This window comes from Nasonia vitripennis, chromosome 2 (assembly GCF_009193385.2).
Source record: "Nasonia vitripennis strain AsymCx chromosome 2, Nvit_psr_1.1, whole genome shotgun sequence".
Lineage (NCBI taxonomy): Eukaryota > Metazoa > Arthropoda > Insecta > Hymenoptera > Pteromalidae > Nasonia > Nasonia vitripennis.
In genome coordinates, this window is record NC_045758.1 from 30902616 (window position 1) to 30921854 (window position 19239).

General features: G+C 51.2%; 1 protein-coding gene across 4 annotated transcripts in view; it reads left to right on the forward strand.

The window, feature by feature from the left end:
* The window catches only part of LOC100678296 (uncharacterized protein DDB_G0271670), a 49410-nt gene that overhangs the window by 27118 nt on the left and 3053 nt on the right, over window positions 1-19239 (forward strand). For 3 of the 4 annotated variants that reach the window (XM_003425939.4, XM_031924277.2, XM_032597361.1), the window contains 4 exons: window positions 7076-7410; window positions 8431-8672; window positions 8810-9244; window positions 9316-9709. In XM_003425939.4, coding sequence (XP_003425987.1) covers window positions 7076-7410; window positions 8431-8672; window positions 8810-9244; window positions 9316-9709 — 1406 coding nt within the window. The remainder of the gene's footprint in view (window positions 1-7075; window positions 7411-8430; window positions 8673-8809; window positions 9245-9315; window positions 9710-19239) is intronic. The other variant, XM_016982197.3, reaches the window with a different exon arrangement.

Consider the following 19239-nt stretch of genomic DNA (forward strand, 5'->3'; position numbering starts at 1 on the left):
CCCCATTGAGCATCAGCGGCCCACGCGCCGATGCGCGCAACCCATTCATTAGCTGCTCTCTCTCTCTCTCTCGCGCGCGCGCGAGAGCGCTGAGCTACCGGGATTTCTCTCTCTCTCTCTCTACAAGTCCGCTAAACGTTCGAGTAATTATCGCGCGTTTTACTATATGGATACCGTGTGCTCAAGCGCCGATGATGACCTTGCCGGGCATCGATTATTCAAGCGCGCGTGGGCGGTTTTGCGCAACGACGACGACGACGACGACTGCGTGTATAAATATAGAAAAAGGAGGAGAAAAATCGTCATCGCGCGGCGCTGCGAGTATGGAGCCAGGTCAAGAGTCCGCGGAATGGGAGCAGTTTATAGCATCTCTGATGGACAAAGCCATCCATCGAGAGAGCTGCGCTTCGTTCGAGGTCGTCGTCGTAGCCGGCGTAAGTTCATAGTGGGCGCCGCGAGCTACTAGACTATATATTCGTGAGAGCGCGAATTCCATCGCCTTTGCCGGTCGCTCTCGTTTTCTAATACGATCTCGACGGGGTCACGCGATCCTGCTTTGAAAAAACTCGCCGATTTGAATATTTCGATTGATTTTTTTTTTTTTTTCACGATAAATAACTCCGCAGCTAAGAGCTCTTCCCTCCTCTCTCGGCATTCCTAAAACCGCTTCCATAAATAACCGAATAATGATTCACCTGCCCCCGGGACGTATAATCCCCTGTCCTCTGACATTTAACCTCGACTCCTCGTTAATCTCCCTCTCGCATCTCTCGGAAAAAAACCCTGTCAAGCCTCTCTCTCTCTCAAGCGCGACGCACTAATCCCTTAATATCGCTTTACGCATTATACACGCGAGGCTGAGAGCTTCGTGCGTGTATAGTCGTCGAGTCGTGTCCGGAACGAGTTATCGACCTATCTGGATCGACGCGACTCGTTCGACCGGCTGCAGTGCAAGGCAGTTCGAGTTACACCTCACTCCGAAAATTTCGCCGTGTCTGTACAAAGGAGAGAGATGCAGCTGACAGATCGATCGTCCTCCTCCTCCTCCTCCTCCTCCTCCTCCTCGTCGTCGTCGTCGTGTAGGAGATAAGCCGTTGAGAAAATAAAAGAAAGAAGCTCTTGCTCGTATAAGGAGGAGGAAAATATACTCGCGTGTGTGCGACGATCGGGGGACGACCCGAGGAACTTTCGTGACCCGAACCGGTCCGCCTCTCGAGCAGTGCTCCTCAACTATGTAAAATAGTGTCTTTTCGTTCGTTCGTACGCTTGCGGCTATATACAGATAAGGGAATGTAAGTGGAAATATGAGCGCCGAACGAGAAAGAATGCCGAGCGCTATCTTATCTACACCTTCTCCCGATAGTTTCCCTCGCATGCACCAGCGCGCATGTGTGTTTGATCTAAATTGATAAATACGCGGGAGAAAAATCGGTAACACACAGAAAGTCGGAGAGCATATAGCCTTGCTACAGTTTCGCGCTGCGATTCTTGAACAAACGAGGAAACTGATTGTCATTAAGGTTAGGTTATCGAGCAGTAGCTCTCGACCCCGATGATACCGATCGTCCTTCCACGTAGGGGCTTCGGAAAATCACTCGACTTCTACCACTCAAAATCGTCTCCTTGCGAGAAAGGAGCCATCAAAGACCGGTAACGGCGAATTACGGCTCGCCGAGTCATTTCGCAATTACGATCTCGCGGAGGATAAAAGCTTCTGCGCGGCATTACCGGTCATCAGTCACCGGCTTGAGAATATTTTACATCGAAAACCGACTTCTCACGAGAACAGATATGAGATCGGTAAAAGTGCCATACCGACTGGAGTTAACTCTCTAATTTTTAATTTGTCCAATTGAAAGGAGCTGCTGCTCCGGCATAAACCTCGTCGGAGATTTTAGCGAGATATCGATTATACTTTCCGCGGAAAGATCGGTATCGACTTTCGAGGCGCGAAAGCGTGACGCCGCCGCCAGCGGCAATCGGGATATATTATACCGCGCTTTCGTTCGGTCTCTGCTATATAGGGTAGGGTCGTACGTACGTAAACGTCAAATTTAATTTCCCAACTGCGTCGGCGAGAACTGAAACTTGGAGTACATCTCTATGTTGTACGCGGCCGTATACGTGTCTCGGCTTACGCTCCCATAAATCCTTCCGTCCTATCAAAAGCGCGTACGCGCAAAATCTACACTCTCTACCCTCGCATGATTAATTAACCAACAAACAGCTGCCGCTGCCGCCCTGCTCTCTTCGGATCGGATAAGCCCGTTAAAGAAACAGAAGCATGAGCTATCGTCTCTCTTAACCGCATAAAAGCACTTCTTTCTCCTCTCGCGCGAGTCATAAACGCTGCTCTGCACATGGGGTGTGTATAGCATAGTGTGCATAAGTGCCAGGACCAAAAGAGAGAGAGAGAGAGAGAGAGAGAGAGAGAGAATATCTCGGCTGCGCGAACGGCAACGACACGCGAGGATTGTCGTAAATGTCTTCATCCTTAAAGATACGAGGAAGCGGAGCGCCGTCCGTGGGCGTTCACGAGCGAATAACCTCCGCACACACACACACGCGCGCGCGCGCTTGTTATTTTCGCTCGCATTAACCCCAACGTCGTGGATCGAAAGAATTAATAGAGGCGATTCCGCTGCAGCGGAGGAGAGAGACTTTTCGAGCGTATCAGAGAGAAGAGGGAATCCATTAAATTATCCTTTTTATATTTCGGCTTATCTCGCGCGCGCGCGCGCACAAGCGCAGAGGAGGTGGATGTGGGATAGAGACGTCTCTTCCCTTTTAAGACTCTCTCGTCGGCGATGCTTACGCGCGCCGGAGAGTTTTACGCGCGCGAATAATTTATACAAATATTTTTCGCGCTCGCGCGCTCACGGCTTTTATTTTATAGCCGCTTTATGGGTCATTGGGTGGGCCTTTATACTGCGCCCTGTGAATTTTTCAGGCTCTCTCTCTCTCTCTCTCTCTATTTATTCGCGTATTCGGTAGTTGAAAAACGAGCGACCACGCCTCGGCCGAAGAGAGCTCTGTGGGCGCTGAACGAACGGAAAAGAAAAAACAAATTCTACGAGTTGGCGTCTCTCTCCTTCGTAGGCGCTGCCAGAGGTCGAGATCCTTCTCTCTCTCCAATACACGCGCGCGTGCGGAGCGTCGGTGTCAAAGGTGAGCTCGGCCGCACCCTGGCATTGTGTGTGTACGGCATCGTGTCCGTCCCACGTCTCTCTCTCTCTCTCTCTCTCTCTTGCTCTTCGCGCGCGGAATCTCAAATCCGAGTAGGTATATAACGTACACACACACTCGCGCCCTTCTCCTACACGGAGACTCGTTTGCAGTCACATCCGAGTTTCGATTCTACTCGCGGCGAGATAGGAGCTGCATGAATGGATGAGGATCCAGAGAGAGAGAGAGAGAGAGAGAGAAAGATCGCCGGGGGGAGATAGTCACACTTTTTTGTATTATATATCGAGACTCGTCGTCGGTGGAAATTGGAATTACCCGCGACGTCTTCTTCAACCGACGGCTCTAAAACAATAGCCGAGGAGAGAAAGAGCCTGATGTTTGCCGTGCGGCATTCCAGCGGTCGAAGCTCGCCAGGGTCACATGCGCGCGCGGTAGTCCTCTGCTGCTGTCATCGCCGCAGAGAGGAATAACACGCGCACTGCCACTGCATATACACGAGGAGGAGAGAGAAAAGAGTGTCCGAAGAGGGAATATAGAGGAGGAGGCGAGAAAGGATGGTATATAGTTAGTCGCGACGCGTCCGGGCTATATACCTGCGCGCGAGCTGTGTATACGCGTTGGGCATCGACAAAATCGAATTCCGAAAATAGTCTATAAGACACTGTAAATGTATATAAGCTCGACTCTTTCGGCTCACCTGCGCGCGCGCGCGCGCGAATTACCGGCTCGAGAGCGTTTAGCTCTTCGGGAAAAATTCCTGTCGGCCAGCTGCCGTCTTCTCCTTTTCCGTATGCAAATGAGGCCATACTTATACGCGTGTGCAAGAATCAAAGCGAGAGCGAGCGCGCAATTAAAAGCTCATTCAGCCGTACGTACAGAGTCGGTGTAGCACGTGTCGAGGCTGTGTGCTTCGTGAGATCGAAATTTTGACAATCGGACTTCCCGGTAAAATCAGCGTCCTCGCCTATCCTCGCCGCATCTCTCTCTCTCTCTCTCTCTCTCTCTCACGAGCTACTCTCCCTCTTATCAGTCCGTGTATGCACACGTGTATATATGAGGTGGGTGGTCGCGGCGATTAATTAGGAAGAGATCCCTACACGGCGACCTTGCGATGACCCGCGCATCAGAGACGCGTGTACAGTGTCCGTGTAGTACCGGGAAAATAATTCACGCCTCGGAGAGGTGCTAAAGAGAGCTGCGAAGATCGGTAGCGATGCCCAAGCGAGCGGAGCCACGTCAGAGCGCAGGTATCTCTCTCTCTCTCCCACCAAGAGAGTACAGAGGTCACTGTTCAGTCGCTCGGCGACGACGATGCCTGGAAAAGGAAGTTGCCCCGCGCGTGCGCTGAGAGCTGAGTCTGTTCTTTTCAGTCGTCGACAGCACCCATAGTATACACTGCGATGAGGGAATCGACGTTTATAAGGATAGAGAGAGAGAGAGAGAGAGAGAGAGAGAGAGAGAGAGAGAGAGAGAGAGAGAGAGAGAAGGTAGCGTGTAGACTTTGATTTTCTCGCGTCGTCAGCACCGAGGAATCCGCTCCGCATAATACACGCGCCGTGTATAACTCGTACATCAAACATCTGCACGCATTCCTCTCTCGCGAGAGAGAGAGAGAGAGAGAAAAGGTCGAGCTCTCCGCATGAGCGATACAAAGAGCAGCGCGCGGAGGCGTTGGCTGAAGGTGAAGCCGAAGAGCTCTAACATTATAAGCCTCGCGGACGCGTTCTACACATGCATACATTCATATGTATCATATGTACGCAAAGGCGCGGCTCTATCATCTATACAACAGACAGATCCGATCGAAAATTTCGACTCCGTTAAACTGGACCGGACGCAGCTATATTTATAGCGCTTTCTTTTCGCCCCGGACAATTTTCTCTCTCGCTTGCGTAACGCCGCGAAAAAGGAGAGCAGGCCGATTAATCATCGCCGCGGTCTAGACCAGAGCTGATAAAAGAGCGCCTCGTCGTCCCCATAGCTTCGCTCGACAAAAGAGAGCGAATCTCACGCAGAGAGGCTGAAAAGCCGCTTCTAAGCAGTCCAGCCGTGGGTGCGAAGTGTCGTAATGAGGCGTTAAAGTGACTAATGTACGCGAGGGAGAGAGAGCGGAGACTCTCGCACAAAAGCAAATACTATATAAGACGACGGCGACGAGGAGGAGATGAATTATTGCGTGAGCTCGTGTCCCTTGGCGGTTTATCGAAGCGGGAGAGCGATACAAATATATTTGCCGTACTTCAGTCGACGCGACGGCTGTTTTCTTTACGAGCGGACTAATTGCCCCCCGCCAGGTTTATCTGTTTTTCGACCTCAGTTACGTATAATAGCGCGCTGGAAATCTGGGAAGGACTTTTGTTTTTTCACTCGCGGGTGCAATACTGCGCTGCGCAAGGTTGATTACGACGAGGGAGAGAGAGAGAGAGAGAGAGAGAGAAGGGTTCGATCTATTCCACGAGAAACTACTCGGACTTGTTTCGCTCGAAATTTATGCAAACGACAATCATAAAAAATTGAAAAACGCTTGAATTTTTCAATACTTTTCGAAAAAACCCGCTCGCGCGGTAGCCTTGCCTCGTCCGGCGCGTCTTCCTCTCCTGTTCCTTCGCTGCACAGTAGAGAGATCCATCGTCGGGAACAAGTAGTAGCAGCAGCATCGACAGTGACTCTTCTCGTCCCGCGAGTTATTCAAATAAGTAGCCGACAGACACATACACACACACGGCTGCTACTCCACCCTGTACACAGCGTGTCGTCTTCTTCTTCGACTCCGACTTGACGCAGAGAGAGAGAGAGAGAGAGAGAGAGAGAGAGAGGGACTGTCGGCGAACGGCTAAAATAAAGCCTGACAATTTCAATCTCTTCGCGTCTCCCCCCAACAGCTGCGCACGGACGGCTTCTCTTCATCATTGTCCCATGTCCCTATATGCCCATAGGTATATACGCACACCGAGAGCAGCGCTCGAGAGGATAGTAAAATCCGTAAAACATATATGTATACGCGAAAGCTAGCGCGAGTTTTACGGCCTTCGTCTCGGAAGCGAAGGTCGCGTGTACGTGCGTATGTGTATATAGTAAGAGTGCGGAGCTCTTATCTTAACGGGACAGCTCGGCGACAGGCGCAAGAGGCTAACGACTAACGAGACATTAAATTCACCGGCTCTCGATGCTGCGCAGCTTATATGCGGGACTTAACTCGATGCTCTTCTTTCGGCCAGCGTTATGTTAGCGTTATGACGCCGCGGATTTAGAGGCGACGTAACGGTGAAGCTGAAAAAAATCGCGCGCGGCGCTTTCGCGGATTGATTACTTAGAGCCGAGAGAGAAAGAGAGAGAGAGAGAGAGAGAGGTCGCTCGTAAAAAAGTGCAAGCTGTGTGCGAGGATGGATTTTACGAGCGTTTGCAATTCCCCGAGTGTCAATCCTAAGCGAGAGAGAGAGAGAGAGGATTGACAGCTGTTCCTTCGACGAGTTTTCCGGAAGACTCGAGCGAGCCCGATTAAATTTTTGCCGCGACGCAGTTGCGTGACCCAAGCTTAGGATGTGATTATTTTTAAAAAAAAAGCGGTGCCTTTTAATTTTCCATTATATTTCTGTGTAACAATTACACGAAATTACTCTTCGGTCTCCCTACGCTCATTTATTCGCGATTACGTATACACCTGCAGCCATTTACGAAATTTCTTCAATAATACGTATTATACGCGTCACGCAAACTCCGCGCATTAGCCCTCATGAAAGAATAGGGCCCCAGTCGAGCTTTTATCATTCCGAGCGCTCATTATACTTGGACTCGCTTAAATATTCACGAGCCGTAGCCCAGCTCGAAAATTGCCAACACAGAGGTAAAATTAGACTGAAGAAAAGCTAAAAATTTTCTCATGTCACAGGTGAGGTGTCCGCGGAGAACACGAACGCGGGAGGAGCACGCTCGGATCGCGGTGAGGCCGCCGACTTAGCAACGCATTCGGAGCCAAGCGAAGCTGCCCTGGCCGCGGCCGCGGCTGCGGCGGCGGCAGCGGCAGCAGTCGCATCGGTCACATCCTCGACCTCGTCGTCCTCGTCGTCCTCGACGACGAGCGCCACGGCCGCGGCGCTGGACGCCATCAGGGGAGCTAGTCCGCAGGGCGCGAGCACCATCACGGCAGCCAGTGCCGCCGCGACGCCCAGGCCCCCGAGGGGCCGTAGGCGGGCCCAGAATCACAACGGGATCGACGCTCCCCAGGTGCGTTTTCATTTTTATTTTCTTTATTTATTCGACCAACTGAATTTTGAAGCGCAACCGAGACTACAACACGTATACTGCGCTCTCTGCGTGGAAGAGCTTGCTGCTTGGTGTAAAAGAAGGGCCGCGTGTGTAAACTAAATTCTTTGGACACGAGTCGCGCCGAAAGGACGTTTTAAAGTGACTGCGTGTTGTGTGCTCGTGGAACTTTTCTACGGAAATGTTTGCAATTGAAACTTTGTAGCTTCTGTTTCACACTTGCTTTCAAAATCAAACAGAATTGAGTGATCGCAGTAATATTAAAATCGCTTTCGCAAATTCATAAACTTAGCATAATAATACAACGTTTCTCGTATACGATTCTATAGCACACGTGCACATACGCACATCGAGTCAGCTTAAAATCCTATTTTGAAATTTGATAAAGTACACCTCCGCACGGCGATCGGTATTTAGCCGTTGCGCAACACAGACGAGTAGAACTCATCTGTACATACTTACGTTAAGTTTATGGATCCTAAAATCCACTCGATACCGAATAAAGTACCCAATAAGTATATTCACCGTCAGTGTCTCTCTCGAACGGGTTTCGCTCAACTTTATTAAATCGTCAATTTTACTTTATCGGCCCAAGGTACTTGTATTCCTCCAATATATTATGCCTACATATATATCGCGTATAAATATTGTCCGAGAGCCAGCCGCGACACCGTTATCCCGTAGCGACGTTAATTTGATCGATCGGCTAATTTGAATACATCTGCTTTCCGGTAGGGGAGAGAAAAATTATAACTCAAGCTCGGCTCCATTCTTCTCCGCGCCGCGCGTGCGTATACACACACACACACACACACACACACACACAAGCGCGCGCGACGCTGTCTCGCGTATATACCTGTCGTGTACGTATATTTATGCTAATGTCCGCTCAAACGCCGCGTGACAGCGTGATTCGACGCGGAGAAAAAAAGAAACGCTATAGGTATATACTTATGTAGAGGATTTCGGCATTGTTCGCAGGTGAAGACGGAGCGACTGACTCCGGACAACAACTCGACCTCCTCGAGAAGCGTCACGCCGTCGTCCTCGGGTCATCCGGGCACACCGCCGAGCGCGACGAGTTTAGGCGGCTCCGAGGCACCGGTCGGTGCTGGCATCGCGCCGCCGCATCACCTCAAACACATGGAACAGATGATGGGCAGGAACTACAGCGACTTTATGCGGAGCCTCGCTGCCAAGTACAACAACTCCAACCCTAACGAGTTAGTGATTTATCGCCTTGGTTTTATGGCTCTCGCCACCTGTTCTCTCGCTCTGCTCGGAAATCTCTTTTTTCTCTCCCTCTCTCTCTCTCTCTCTCTCTCACGATAATGTAAACGACGAAAAATTTCAACCGCAGCAGCAACCTCGGCAGCTACTTCGGCTCGTCGCGCAACGGCTACGGGGGCGGCTTGGACCCGAGGTTCCCGGGCTTCAAGACGGCAGCGGCGACCCCCTTCGTCGGCCTGATGGCACCGCTGGGCGGCGCGAGCCTGGCCCACCAGGCGCCCCAGATACCCACGGCTGCGGCCAAGGAGCCCAAGGACCCGAAGCAGCTGCAGCAGTCGGCGCAGGACCCCATGACAGCAGCCGGTGCAGCCGCCGGCGGACTCTTCGGCAGTCCCGCGGCCAACCTCTTCCCGCCGATGCTCGACATGTCCTCGACGCAGGCGCTCCTACACATGGTCCGTACGGCCAACGCCGCCCAGAGTGCCGCCGAGCTCGAGAGCTACCTCAAGGGGGCCAACAAGCGAGAGGCCAGTCTGAGCAGTCCGCTCGACCTGTCGAGTCCGAGGTGAGCCTCTAATTCTTCGCGATATACGTACCGATCCATAACGATCGCGTAACGATCTTTCCTTCCGGCAGCGGGTTCGCGCCGCGCAAGCGAGCCCGGACCTCGGAGGCCCGGAGGCCCGGCAGCATATCGCCGAAACCCGGCAGCAACACCAGCACCGCGAGCAGCGCCGGCAGCAAACTGTCGCCGCCGCCGCTGCTCTCCGCCGGTCTACCGATCGCCAGTCCGACGGCTACGCCGGTAACGCCGCCCACGACGACGACGACGACGACGACGGGCAATCCAGTGCTGCTCGGACAGACGACGGCGACGTCGACCCCGAGGACGGGCAGTCCACCGCCGGTGAGGTGTCCATCGCTCTGCGGACACATGCCTTGCGGCGACGGACAGGCCGTTAACCGCTGGAGCGTCGAGGACGTCGTCACGTATGTTTCCTCCATCGACATCTGCGCCGAGTACGCACAGGTAGCGATTCTTGCTTTGTAACGTGTGTTTGGAGTGTTGTGTGCGTTTGTGTGTGTGTGTGTGTGTCGTGAAGAGCCAATAACGATCTAATAATCCCCTCCGGGCGATCGACGTAATAATAACGCTCGTCGAGAGCAGATAAGCCTGCAACTGCGCAGCTATCCGTGTACCTGTACAAAACAAACGTCGCTCCAGCTTTGCACAGACGAGCGAGAGAGAGAGAGAGAGATTACATTGTGCGCCGGTTTCCGCGATAAATCTCCTTCACCAAACTCTCGCGCGCGGGCGGAGAGGGCTTGCTGAGCCACTATGCACTCGCAGCCTTTATGACGGCGAGCTACCGGAATCGCCGTAAATCTCGTGGAATCAAGTGGATATCTACCGACAGCATCTCTCTCGCCAGATTTATCCTACGACACGAGCGCGCGTCAATAACAACAATAACGCGCGCGGCATGTGCACGTATAGAGTGTGACAGAACTGGGTCACCCTTCTCTCTCTCTCTCTCTCACTCGGCAGGGGGGTACTGTCCGTGAAAAATTCGCGGCTATACCGCAATTTCTATTAATCCCGAGAGCGGGCTAAGATTTACCGCGGGGAAATCAATCGCTCGCGCGATGCGATTAATACTCTCCGGCTAATTATGCACGTGCGCTACCGGTGCGATAATTAGCCGCTCTCCGTTCGCGCACACGTGCGCTGCTAAGCGAGAAGATTGCACGTGTCTGCGGATGGATTTATGGAATAAGGTTGCGCTCGCGCGGGGCAGAAAAAAGTTTCCTAGCGATCGTGACGCGAGCGCGCGCGCGCGCGCGGGACTTTCAAAAGTCGCTCGGCCGCCGACGCGGATGAATATGCGCATTCGTGATTTGGAAACGTGTGCCGCTGCAGCAGAGAAGAGGAGCCGCTGCTATCTACACGTACATAATGTCGAAAGCGAACACGTGTTAGGCCGCGAAAGAGATACAAATCGCGCGCTCTACTCGTGTGTATTTACTGGAGCAGAGTCGATGTATGCTTTGGCGGGATCGAAGTAAGTGGGAGGACCGCAATCGTGCAATGGTATTTCGAAAAACAGCGCATATAGGATGTAGAACCTTAAAAAATTTACATGAAAAGGGGGCCGAGCGGCGGCGAAGAATTCAAAACGGCGCGCGGGCGTTTAAAGGTTAAAATTACTCGAGGAGTAGAGGGCACCTCTCGGCAGCGGCTATACTTATAGGAGAGAGAGAGAGAGAGAGGGGGAGAGCTTCCAGCTAGGAATTTCTCCGCTACGTCGTTTTTGCCCGCGAGCGAACGCGGCTCGGCTCGGCTGCTCTTAATAGGAGCAGAAGAGAGCAGCTCGCGCGGGAGTCGCTTGGTCGGCCACCGCCCCGAGGAGCTATCCAGCTCGGCGAAAATTCCAGGAGAGAAAGAGAGCGGCGGTCCTGTAGACTTTCGGCGCAAGCTCTCTCTCTCTCTCTCTCTCTCCACCGACGTTATTATTCCTCCGGAGAGAAATTAGAAGCGCTTTAATTATACGGGGCGCGTATGCCGCGTCGAGAAAAAATAATCAAGCTCTTTGGAGAGGGAAAAAATACTTATGCCCGATATAGTGTACACACACCTCTGCAGCTACAGCAGCACGTTCCATCCATCTCCCGTGTGTATACCTCTCTCGAGGACGAGGAGGAGAAGAGAAGAAGAAGAAGAAGAAGAAGAAGAAGAAGAATAAGAAAAAGTCCGTCCGTCCATCTCTCTCCACGAGTGCGCTGCCGGCGGGGACAATTACGCAGATGGCAGGCAGACGGACGCTGCTGAAGGTCCCGATCGTTCGGGGCCGGAATATTTTCTCTCTTTCTCTCTGCAGCGCGCGTGCGTGTTTGCTGTGAGCGCGCGAGTGTGTGCGTGATTACAGAGAGCTGTGCTCCTGCTGCTCTTTCTCTCTGTATGTTGCCCCCGGCGCGTGCTGCGCTCGTGGATGCACTGCACACTGTGCTGGAAGGAGGAGCTAAACTCGGGATTCCGAGAAGCCCTCGCTCGAGAGATATCCGACAGAGATGCAACGCTTGTTTCTCTCTAATGAAAAGTAAGTCGCGCGCGAGAGAGAAAGAGAGAGAGAGAAAGATTGACTTTTGTTATTCTCGATCTTGAAACGCGAGATACCGGTGACCGATAATCGCCGCAAAGCAAAGCGAAGCGAAGCTTCAAGCATTAGCGCGCGTGGATCTCGATGCCCCGCGCGTTTCTGGGCAAAAAGCCACGATTTATATACCGCGCGGCGCGGTCTAATTAAATTCCGGAAAAAGAGCCGGCAGCAGCAGTCCGTGAACTTTCACCGGCTGCAATCAAAGCGGTTCCGGCAATTTGGCGCATCTCTCTCGGGGGTCGCGTGCGCGCGATGTGTAATTGAATCAGAAGCCGCCGCCACGAGTGTGTGTGTGTGTGTGTGTGTGTATATGCGGGCAATTTTCGACTAATTGTTAATAGCCGCGATTAGAGGCGCCGTTTAATCCAAAGCAAACATTCGCGCGCGGAAAATTGCTGCCGTAACTCATTCGATTTTGCTAATTACCCGTACGGTATATGATACGCGCTCACATCCTGGTCGCGAATAATACACTACGATCGAGTATATATCGGGCGCGGCGATGCATCGCATCGATGTGACAGGTACGATCTGCATAAGTGTACCGGTCGCGTTTCTCTCTCACGGGGGGGAATAAAGAGAGAAAAGGGTATAAGCCCTCGCGGATCACTGTCATCAAAGCCAGCGGAGCGTCGATCCGCGTGTCGCGCATGACTTGCCGCGTATACGTATCGTATTATATGAGTGAGAGCGTTTTTCCGAGGCGGCGGATATTTCACGCGCTGTCGCATTCGCCGGCCGACATTCCCGGGAGAAGATTCCTCTCCCGAGACGCGCTTGGCTTGAACCGTATCCTTATAACAGGTTGCGCGCGCTTGGACTAGTTTTCCGACGCTTCTCGAAGCTGATCCTCCAATACACGGGTACTTATGCACTATATGTATAATTGACATCCGATGCGACGCTGATGGACAGCTGGATGTATATATCTAACCGAATTCATCATCCGACCAAAGGCGTAGCAATATCCCGTGCGGGTGTGTATCTTAAATTAATGTAGTGAAAATCCACTACATTGCGGTGACTATTCACTATTCCCTTAAAGTGATAACTACGCAACTACAAAATAGTGAATATTCGCTACACGAAATAAAGAAACTAGTGAGTATTCACTGTTCCAAGTAGTGAATATTCAAGGTTTTAAACAGTGAATATTAGCTGTTTTTCAATAGTGTAGGTTCAATCAATTGATGAATTTTCACTACAAGAAACAGTGAATACTCACTACTTGTAGCAGTTAAGAATTATCGAATTTCAAAATTCGATTTTGAAGGTTACTCGTGCTGAAATAATTACAAAAGAATTTTAAATGAACGTTAAGCTAGTTTATTATAAAGATTCATCGTCAGAAGCATCAGTTAGTGATTCGCAGTCAATCAACTGTTCATCTTTGATTGACGATAAATTTACACGGAGTGTAGTTACTGAACTGACTGCAAGCGTGTCAGATGTAATTTTATACACAAAACGCTGAATGAAATAAAAAAAAATTCGCTTAGGCGCGTCCACCTTAATCTGGCACAATAAATCCACAACCCGAGCACAAACAGCACAGGAGTAATTACGTCTACCTCCAGGTTCACGGCACAACGACTCGATGATGCACGGATCCCCGAACGTGACAGGACCGGCGACGCGGGACAACTGCCCGCAATGGCGCCGGCGCGCTGCACGACATCTTTCGCGAACCCGCGGGAGTTCGATTCACTATCTAAATATAGTTAAATTGTTATTTTCTCACTACGTAAATAGCGCAGAGCATAGTATTTTACCAAAGTAGTGAAGAGTTCACTACTTTGTTATAGTGAAATAAATATAACCTATCATTATCCACTACTTTCCCAGTGAAAAGTATGTTCACTATGCAAAATAGTGAAACTTTCATTACTTTAATTTAAGAGAGTATATGGAAGATAATTATCCTCGCGCGGTATACAACTTGGCCGCAACTGCGTATACACACACGTGTATAAGCATACAAAGATCCGTTTGGTAGATAGCGCGCGCGCCGTTACGCCGCGGAGCTTTCGCGAGGGTGCAGCGGCTTTTCGATGAGATTTGCGGTCATCCCAGCGCAGTTATATGTATAAACTCAGCTCTCTCAGCTTATTTGGATTTATCATTTCAATGCTCTCGCCAGCTCGTGCGCACAGAATTAATTGTTGCATTTCCATTGATTCGCGAAAGATGGAGATTTATCCGCATACTCAATTCTCTCCTCCAGCGCGTGCGAGTCCGTATAATCAGCGCGCCAAGTACGTACACGCGTTTCAGTACTTACAGCAGACTCTCGCGTGTTCCCCGCCACGTGCGGCCTTTACGACACATCCTCTACACGCGTGCGCGAGCCGGGGGCGATCTGCGCGCGCACACGCAACTGCATATCAGAGCCTTCATAATTTCCGCGCTGAGCAGGGGCGCGCGTGCCCCTCTTCCAATTTCTTACGCTAATTTCGAGCGAGCGAGAGAGAGAGAGAGAGAGAGAGAGACTATACCTGCGCTATCATCACGCGCGCGCCTGCCTTTCGCTCGCGGATATACGCACTCGCGGAAATCGTTCCCTCTTTCGCGTGCGCGCCTGCGGAGAGAGCACTACTGTACGGCTAATGCTGAGATTGCCGGCTTTTATTCGGAAGGGTTATTACTCGGCTCGTGTTGTATATACTGAAAAAAGGCCGTACAACGCAGCGTATAGATATGCGGGTATTTGTTTAACGATCCGGGCTTTGGAATCCGTATCTTTACTTCCCTCGGCACAGCGCGGTGCAGCAGCGTGTATATAGTAGCCGATGCCTGCTGTGCGAGGACGCGGAACGACTTCTCCGCGAGAGAGCTCTCGTTTCCCCCTGCGCTGCCGTAGCCGATGTCTCTCGGTTACGCCCTGCATCTCTCTATCTGCTGGACCGTATATTATGCAACGAAATGTAATATAACGATTCGCAATTAGCTCTCGAATTTCACCGAATATTCCGGCGAGATTGAATTAAAGCGTTCGCCGCGCGCGAGCAGACTCTCGACAGGCCGTATCGTCGCGCAGTTATACTCTCCGCTCGGGTGTATATATATATATATATATATATATATATATATATATATATAGAGAGAGAGAGAGAGAGAGGGCGAAGATACGTACAGAGAACGGCTCCCGGGAGAGAGAAGAGCCAGAAGTAATTACTTGTAGGTCGGGAGCCGAACGGCAGCATATATCGCGTCGGTTCGATAGCCAAACTTATAATTTAATGCTTAATTATATAACGGACGCGCGCGAGCGCGATTTCGCCCCGACGCGAGCGGCAGCCACTGGGCGGACACTCTGACGTGAAGGAATGCGCTCTCCTCTCTCTCTCTCTCTCTCCCACTGTATATACCTATACACACTCCGCCCTTTCATTGAAGGGGGGCATCTCTCTCTCTCTCTCCTTCATTACTCCTTCCTTCGCGTCTCCTTCGTATACTCATTTTTCAGTGCCACGACGCGCTTGCTGCCCTCGGTACAGAGATTGAGATGCAGAGCCCCGTATCTGCGAGATAGCGACGAGATACGAGATAGTATGGTAGCTTATTTTGATAAGCCCACGCACCCGTATACGCGATAATTATCTCGCGCTCGGAAAGCGAGGCCTGAGAAAAAGTTCTCGTACGATAATCGTTGTACACCTGAGAAAAATCGAGTCGTATGTGCGCGCTGATAAATCGAAACAGACACGCCGGTTAAATAAGGAAGAAGAGAGAGAGAGAGAGAGAGCGACAAGTTGTTTCGTGCGCGCGCGCGCCCCGAGTAGGTATACACGCGTCTGAATTTACAAGCCTGTAAGCGGATACCCCGAGCGCGGTCCTTAAATTATCAACGAACTCGCGACTGCGTATACGTATACGGAGAGATGCATATTACACAGACACATATAAGCGAGTGAATATCATCATCGGAATTGGGTGCATACATCGTTTGCGCAACGCGCCGTGTTTTCGGATCGCGGATAATTAGCCAATAAATCGCGATCCGATCGCCGTTTAATTCGTCTTCGTCGTCTGTAAGTACTACACTACTGTGACGCAAGTTACGCTGTCGCAAGTATTACCGGCGTTTGTATTCATTGTCGCGGCGGCTGCAGATCGAGATTATTGCACCGGCGCGCTTTCGAAACTGTAACGAGTGTAACGTCGGCGCGGTATTATAGAGAGAATTTGTATATAGCTTGTACGTACGCCGAGTATATGAGAAAAGGGGGGGGGGGATCTCGCTCGGGGAGAATTATAACTCGCGATGCGCGTCGACAGGCAACACGCTCGCGCATTTGCATTATACATGGGGGGGGGAGGGGAGAGAGAGAGAGATCGGTATATTTATTTGGCGATCGACTCGCGCGCGGCAAAACACGATATCGCGTATGGTAATACGTTCCCTTTTTTTCCCCACAACTTATAGTATAACCCTTGACCGCGGCGAGCTTTGATCGGTCATCCGGTTTCCGGCGTATGAGAGATCGGCGTCGTATATAATACAATAATACCGATCATCGACGGTAGTCGATTTTACGAACGGCAGCGCGGCCCGGCAGCATATAAACTCTCTCTTGAATTCCGACTGCGTGCAGTGTGTGTACCTCGTCTGGCCGTTATCCAATTAAAATTTCGAGCAGCAGTTCGTTTCTTTCGGCTGCTGCTGACCGAAAGTGCCCCGGGATGACGCGTCGGATCGCGCGCGATAGAGAGGAAACGGCCGAAGAGAGAGAGAGAGAGAGAGAGAGAGAGAGAGAGAGAGAGAGAGGAAGAGAGAAAAGAGCAAAAGGTCGAACGAAAGCTGCTTTCGACATGCGAGCGTACAGAGTTAATCAATTAGGGATGATAGCTTTTTTTTCGATGAGAAAATTCCGCGGCATTTTCGTTAATTAACTACAAGCGCAGCTCGCGTATGATAAACTCTTGACAAAAGGCTCCTCCTCGTCGGAAGAATGTCGGCTCGCATTTTCTTCTGGTGGCGAACAGCGTGTAACACGTGGCAGTATCTTGTATCGGCGCTCTCCTCTCTGTCTCTCTCTCTCTCTCTCTCTCTCTCTCTCTCTCTCTCTCTTCCTCGAAAGAGCTCTCTGCAGAAGGGACACGCAACACCTCGGGCTCCCCTCTGCGAGTCTCAGACTACTACTACTGCTCGTGGCGCGCGAGCGCGTATAAAAGGCCGTATACAGTATTGTGAGCGCGAGAGCCATACACGAGATTTCCGAGCGATAAAACGCCGGCGACGCGGAGGTCCGAGAGAGAGAGAGAGAAAGACGGGAGTGGAAGGGATTATTGCACAGGTGGCTTTGATGCTGCCGCTCTCCGCGACTCTGTGTGTGTGTGTGTGTGTACGAAGGCTTATTGTTGTGCGGAATCTTCGTCGAACTATGTACGACTAGTAGCCGATACCGATCACGACATCAAAACAGAGCTGCGTAAAAAAAGAAGGTCGTTCGTCATGCTGCCCCGAACGTTTATTCAATTTTCAAAAGCTTTAAATGCCTGTATCAATCAGCGGCCACCGTGTCGATCGCTCATCAATCACCGCTGAAAAAATCGTATCGAGCCCCACACATGGAGATACCCATCTGCATCGACTCACACATCCGCACACACACACGCACACACCAGTCCTAACGAGCGGCGGACGACCGCTTGCACTGCTAATTGAAAAGCTTATACCTTTCTCCAGCTCTGTGCACAGAGAGAGAGAGAGAGAGAGGGCACACGCCGAAAAGCCTTTCGTCAAGTCTGATGCGTTTCAGCAGTCAATCACGACTCTCTATCGGCAGGTCGATCGCGCCGGCGGTAGGTCTGTAAATCGGCCGGGGATAGAATGCAAATCGCGAGCGGAAGGAGGGACACGAAAAGCGTATATATACACCGGCCGGTTATCGCGGGCGTAATTAGCCGCTAAAGGCTTCGTAATTGAATGGAACGGATCTCTGTGTATCTCTGTGTGTGTATGCGCCGCCGCACTCGCGGAGAGACGAGGGTAATTGAGGCGCGCGGGACGATCGATTGCTTCTTACACGTGGGAGGTCGCGCGGCGCGTAGCTACTTATAGATGTTGTACTAAAAAAACTTTTTTTTTTTTTTTTTTTTTTTTCCCAAGATACATTTTCACGGCTCTGTAATAACTCGCCATTAGGCTACTCTCTGTCTCGGCTTCATAAATTCCAAGCGATTCGCCTCGCAGACTCTGTCGCCGCTCGTTTCTTCCTCTTCTTCTTCCTTCGTCGCGCTGTACCACACGGTTTTTAGTGTCTCTACGCGCCAGCTATTCTCGCGCGAGTTATTTCACTCAGGCGTATACGCGCGATTTTCCCTCGCTATTATCGGCCGCAAAAAAGGCGAATAAAAGACAGAGCTATGGGCTAGATAAGTCGGCCTCTGACCGCAAGGTCTCTCCGCCGATGAATTTTCTTCTCTCTCGGGGGGCACACGTACACGCGTACACCAGGCGGTTAACCGCGAGATCTGGTTCGAGAGATCGTTCTGCCCTCTCTTTTTGCCTACATATACAGTCGGCGGGGGGGGGAGGGGGGGGGCATGAATAGTCGCGGCGGCGGAGGCGAAAAAGAGGTGCCTCTCTCGCTCGCCGTAAGCGCCTGTATATATATATAGGACATGTATACCAGGGCGTGGCTGCGGAGGTCAGCCGCGGCTACTCTTATATCGCCTTTTACAGCCGTTCTCCCGCTAGATAGTCTCTGATACGCACACGTGCACCGAGTGTGTCGGGTCAAGTGAAATTTCAAGCTCTCGCGGCTTGCGCATATAGCGGGACATAAGCGTGTGGCTTTTTATTATTCGCCGACACGCCGAATTTCATCGCGGCGTTGTATGCAGGTCGGATTGCTATATTATACATTGCGAAACGGAAAATCGATACACGTGCGACGACGGTGTACGCGATCGTTAACCTTCGGTAATTATCGTTTATATATGTATATATATATATAGACTATACGTACTCTCGTTACGAAAGTTGGTCTATGCGCTTCTTTTCGCGCGAATGTGTGTAAAAGGTTGCGCAAGAATAAACGTAATTCGACGCGCGGACGGGGTAGTAGTGCATCGTTGCGCGGACACTAGAATTCCAAGCTCTCTCCGGATCAGCGGACGCGTAACGCGTTCTGGCGTATCGGATAGTTTTGAGGAATTTGCGGTCTCTCGCGGGAGATTCTTTCCCACGGGATATCAACTCGCTCCTTTTTTCTCTCTCTCTCTCTCTCTCTATCTTCTCGGACTTAACGAGCCGCGATAAAATTCGGCGCTCTCGTGTGTCCGCGCGCGTAATAAGCGGCTCTCTTGCGCGCGAAAATCGAACTCGTTTTTTCTTTTCATCTTCCTGTATGTGTACCGCAGCAGACGATATATATAATATAAAATACATACGTAT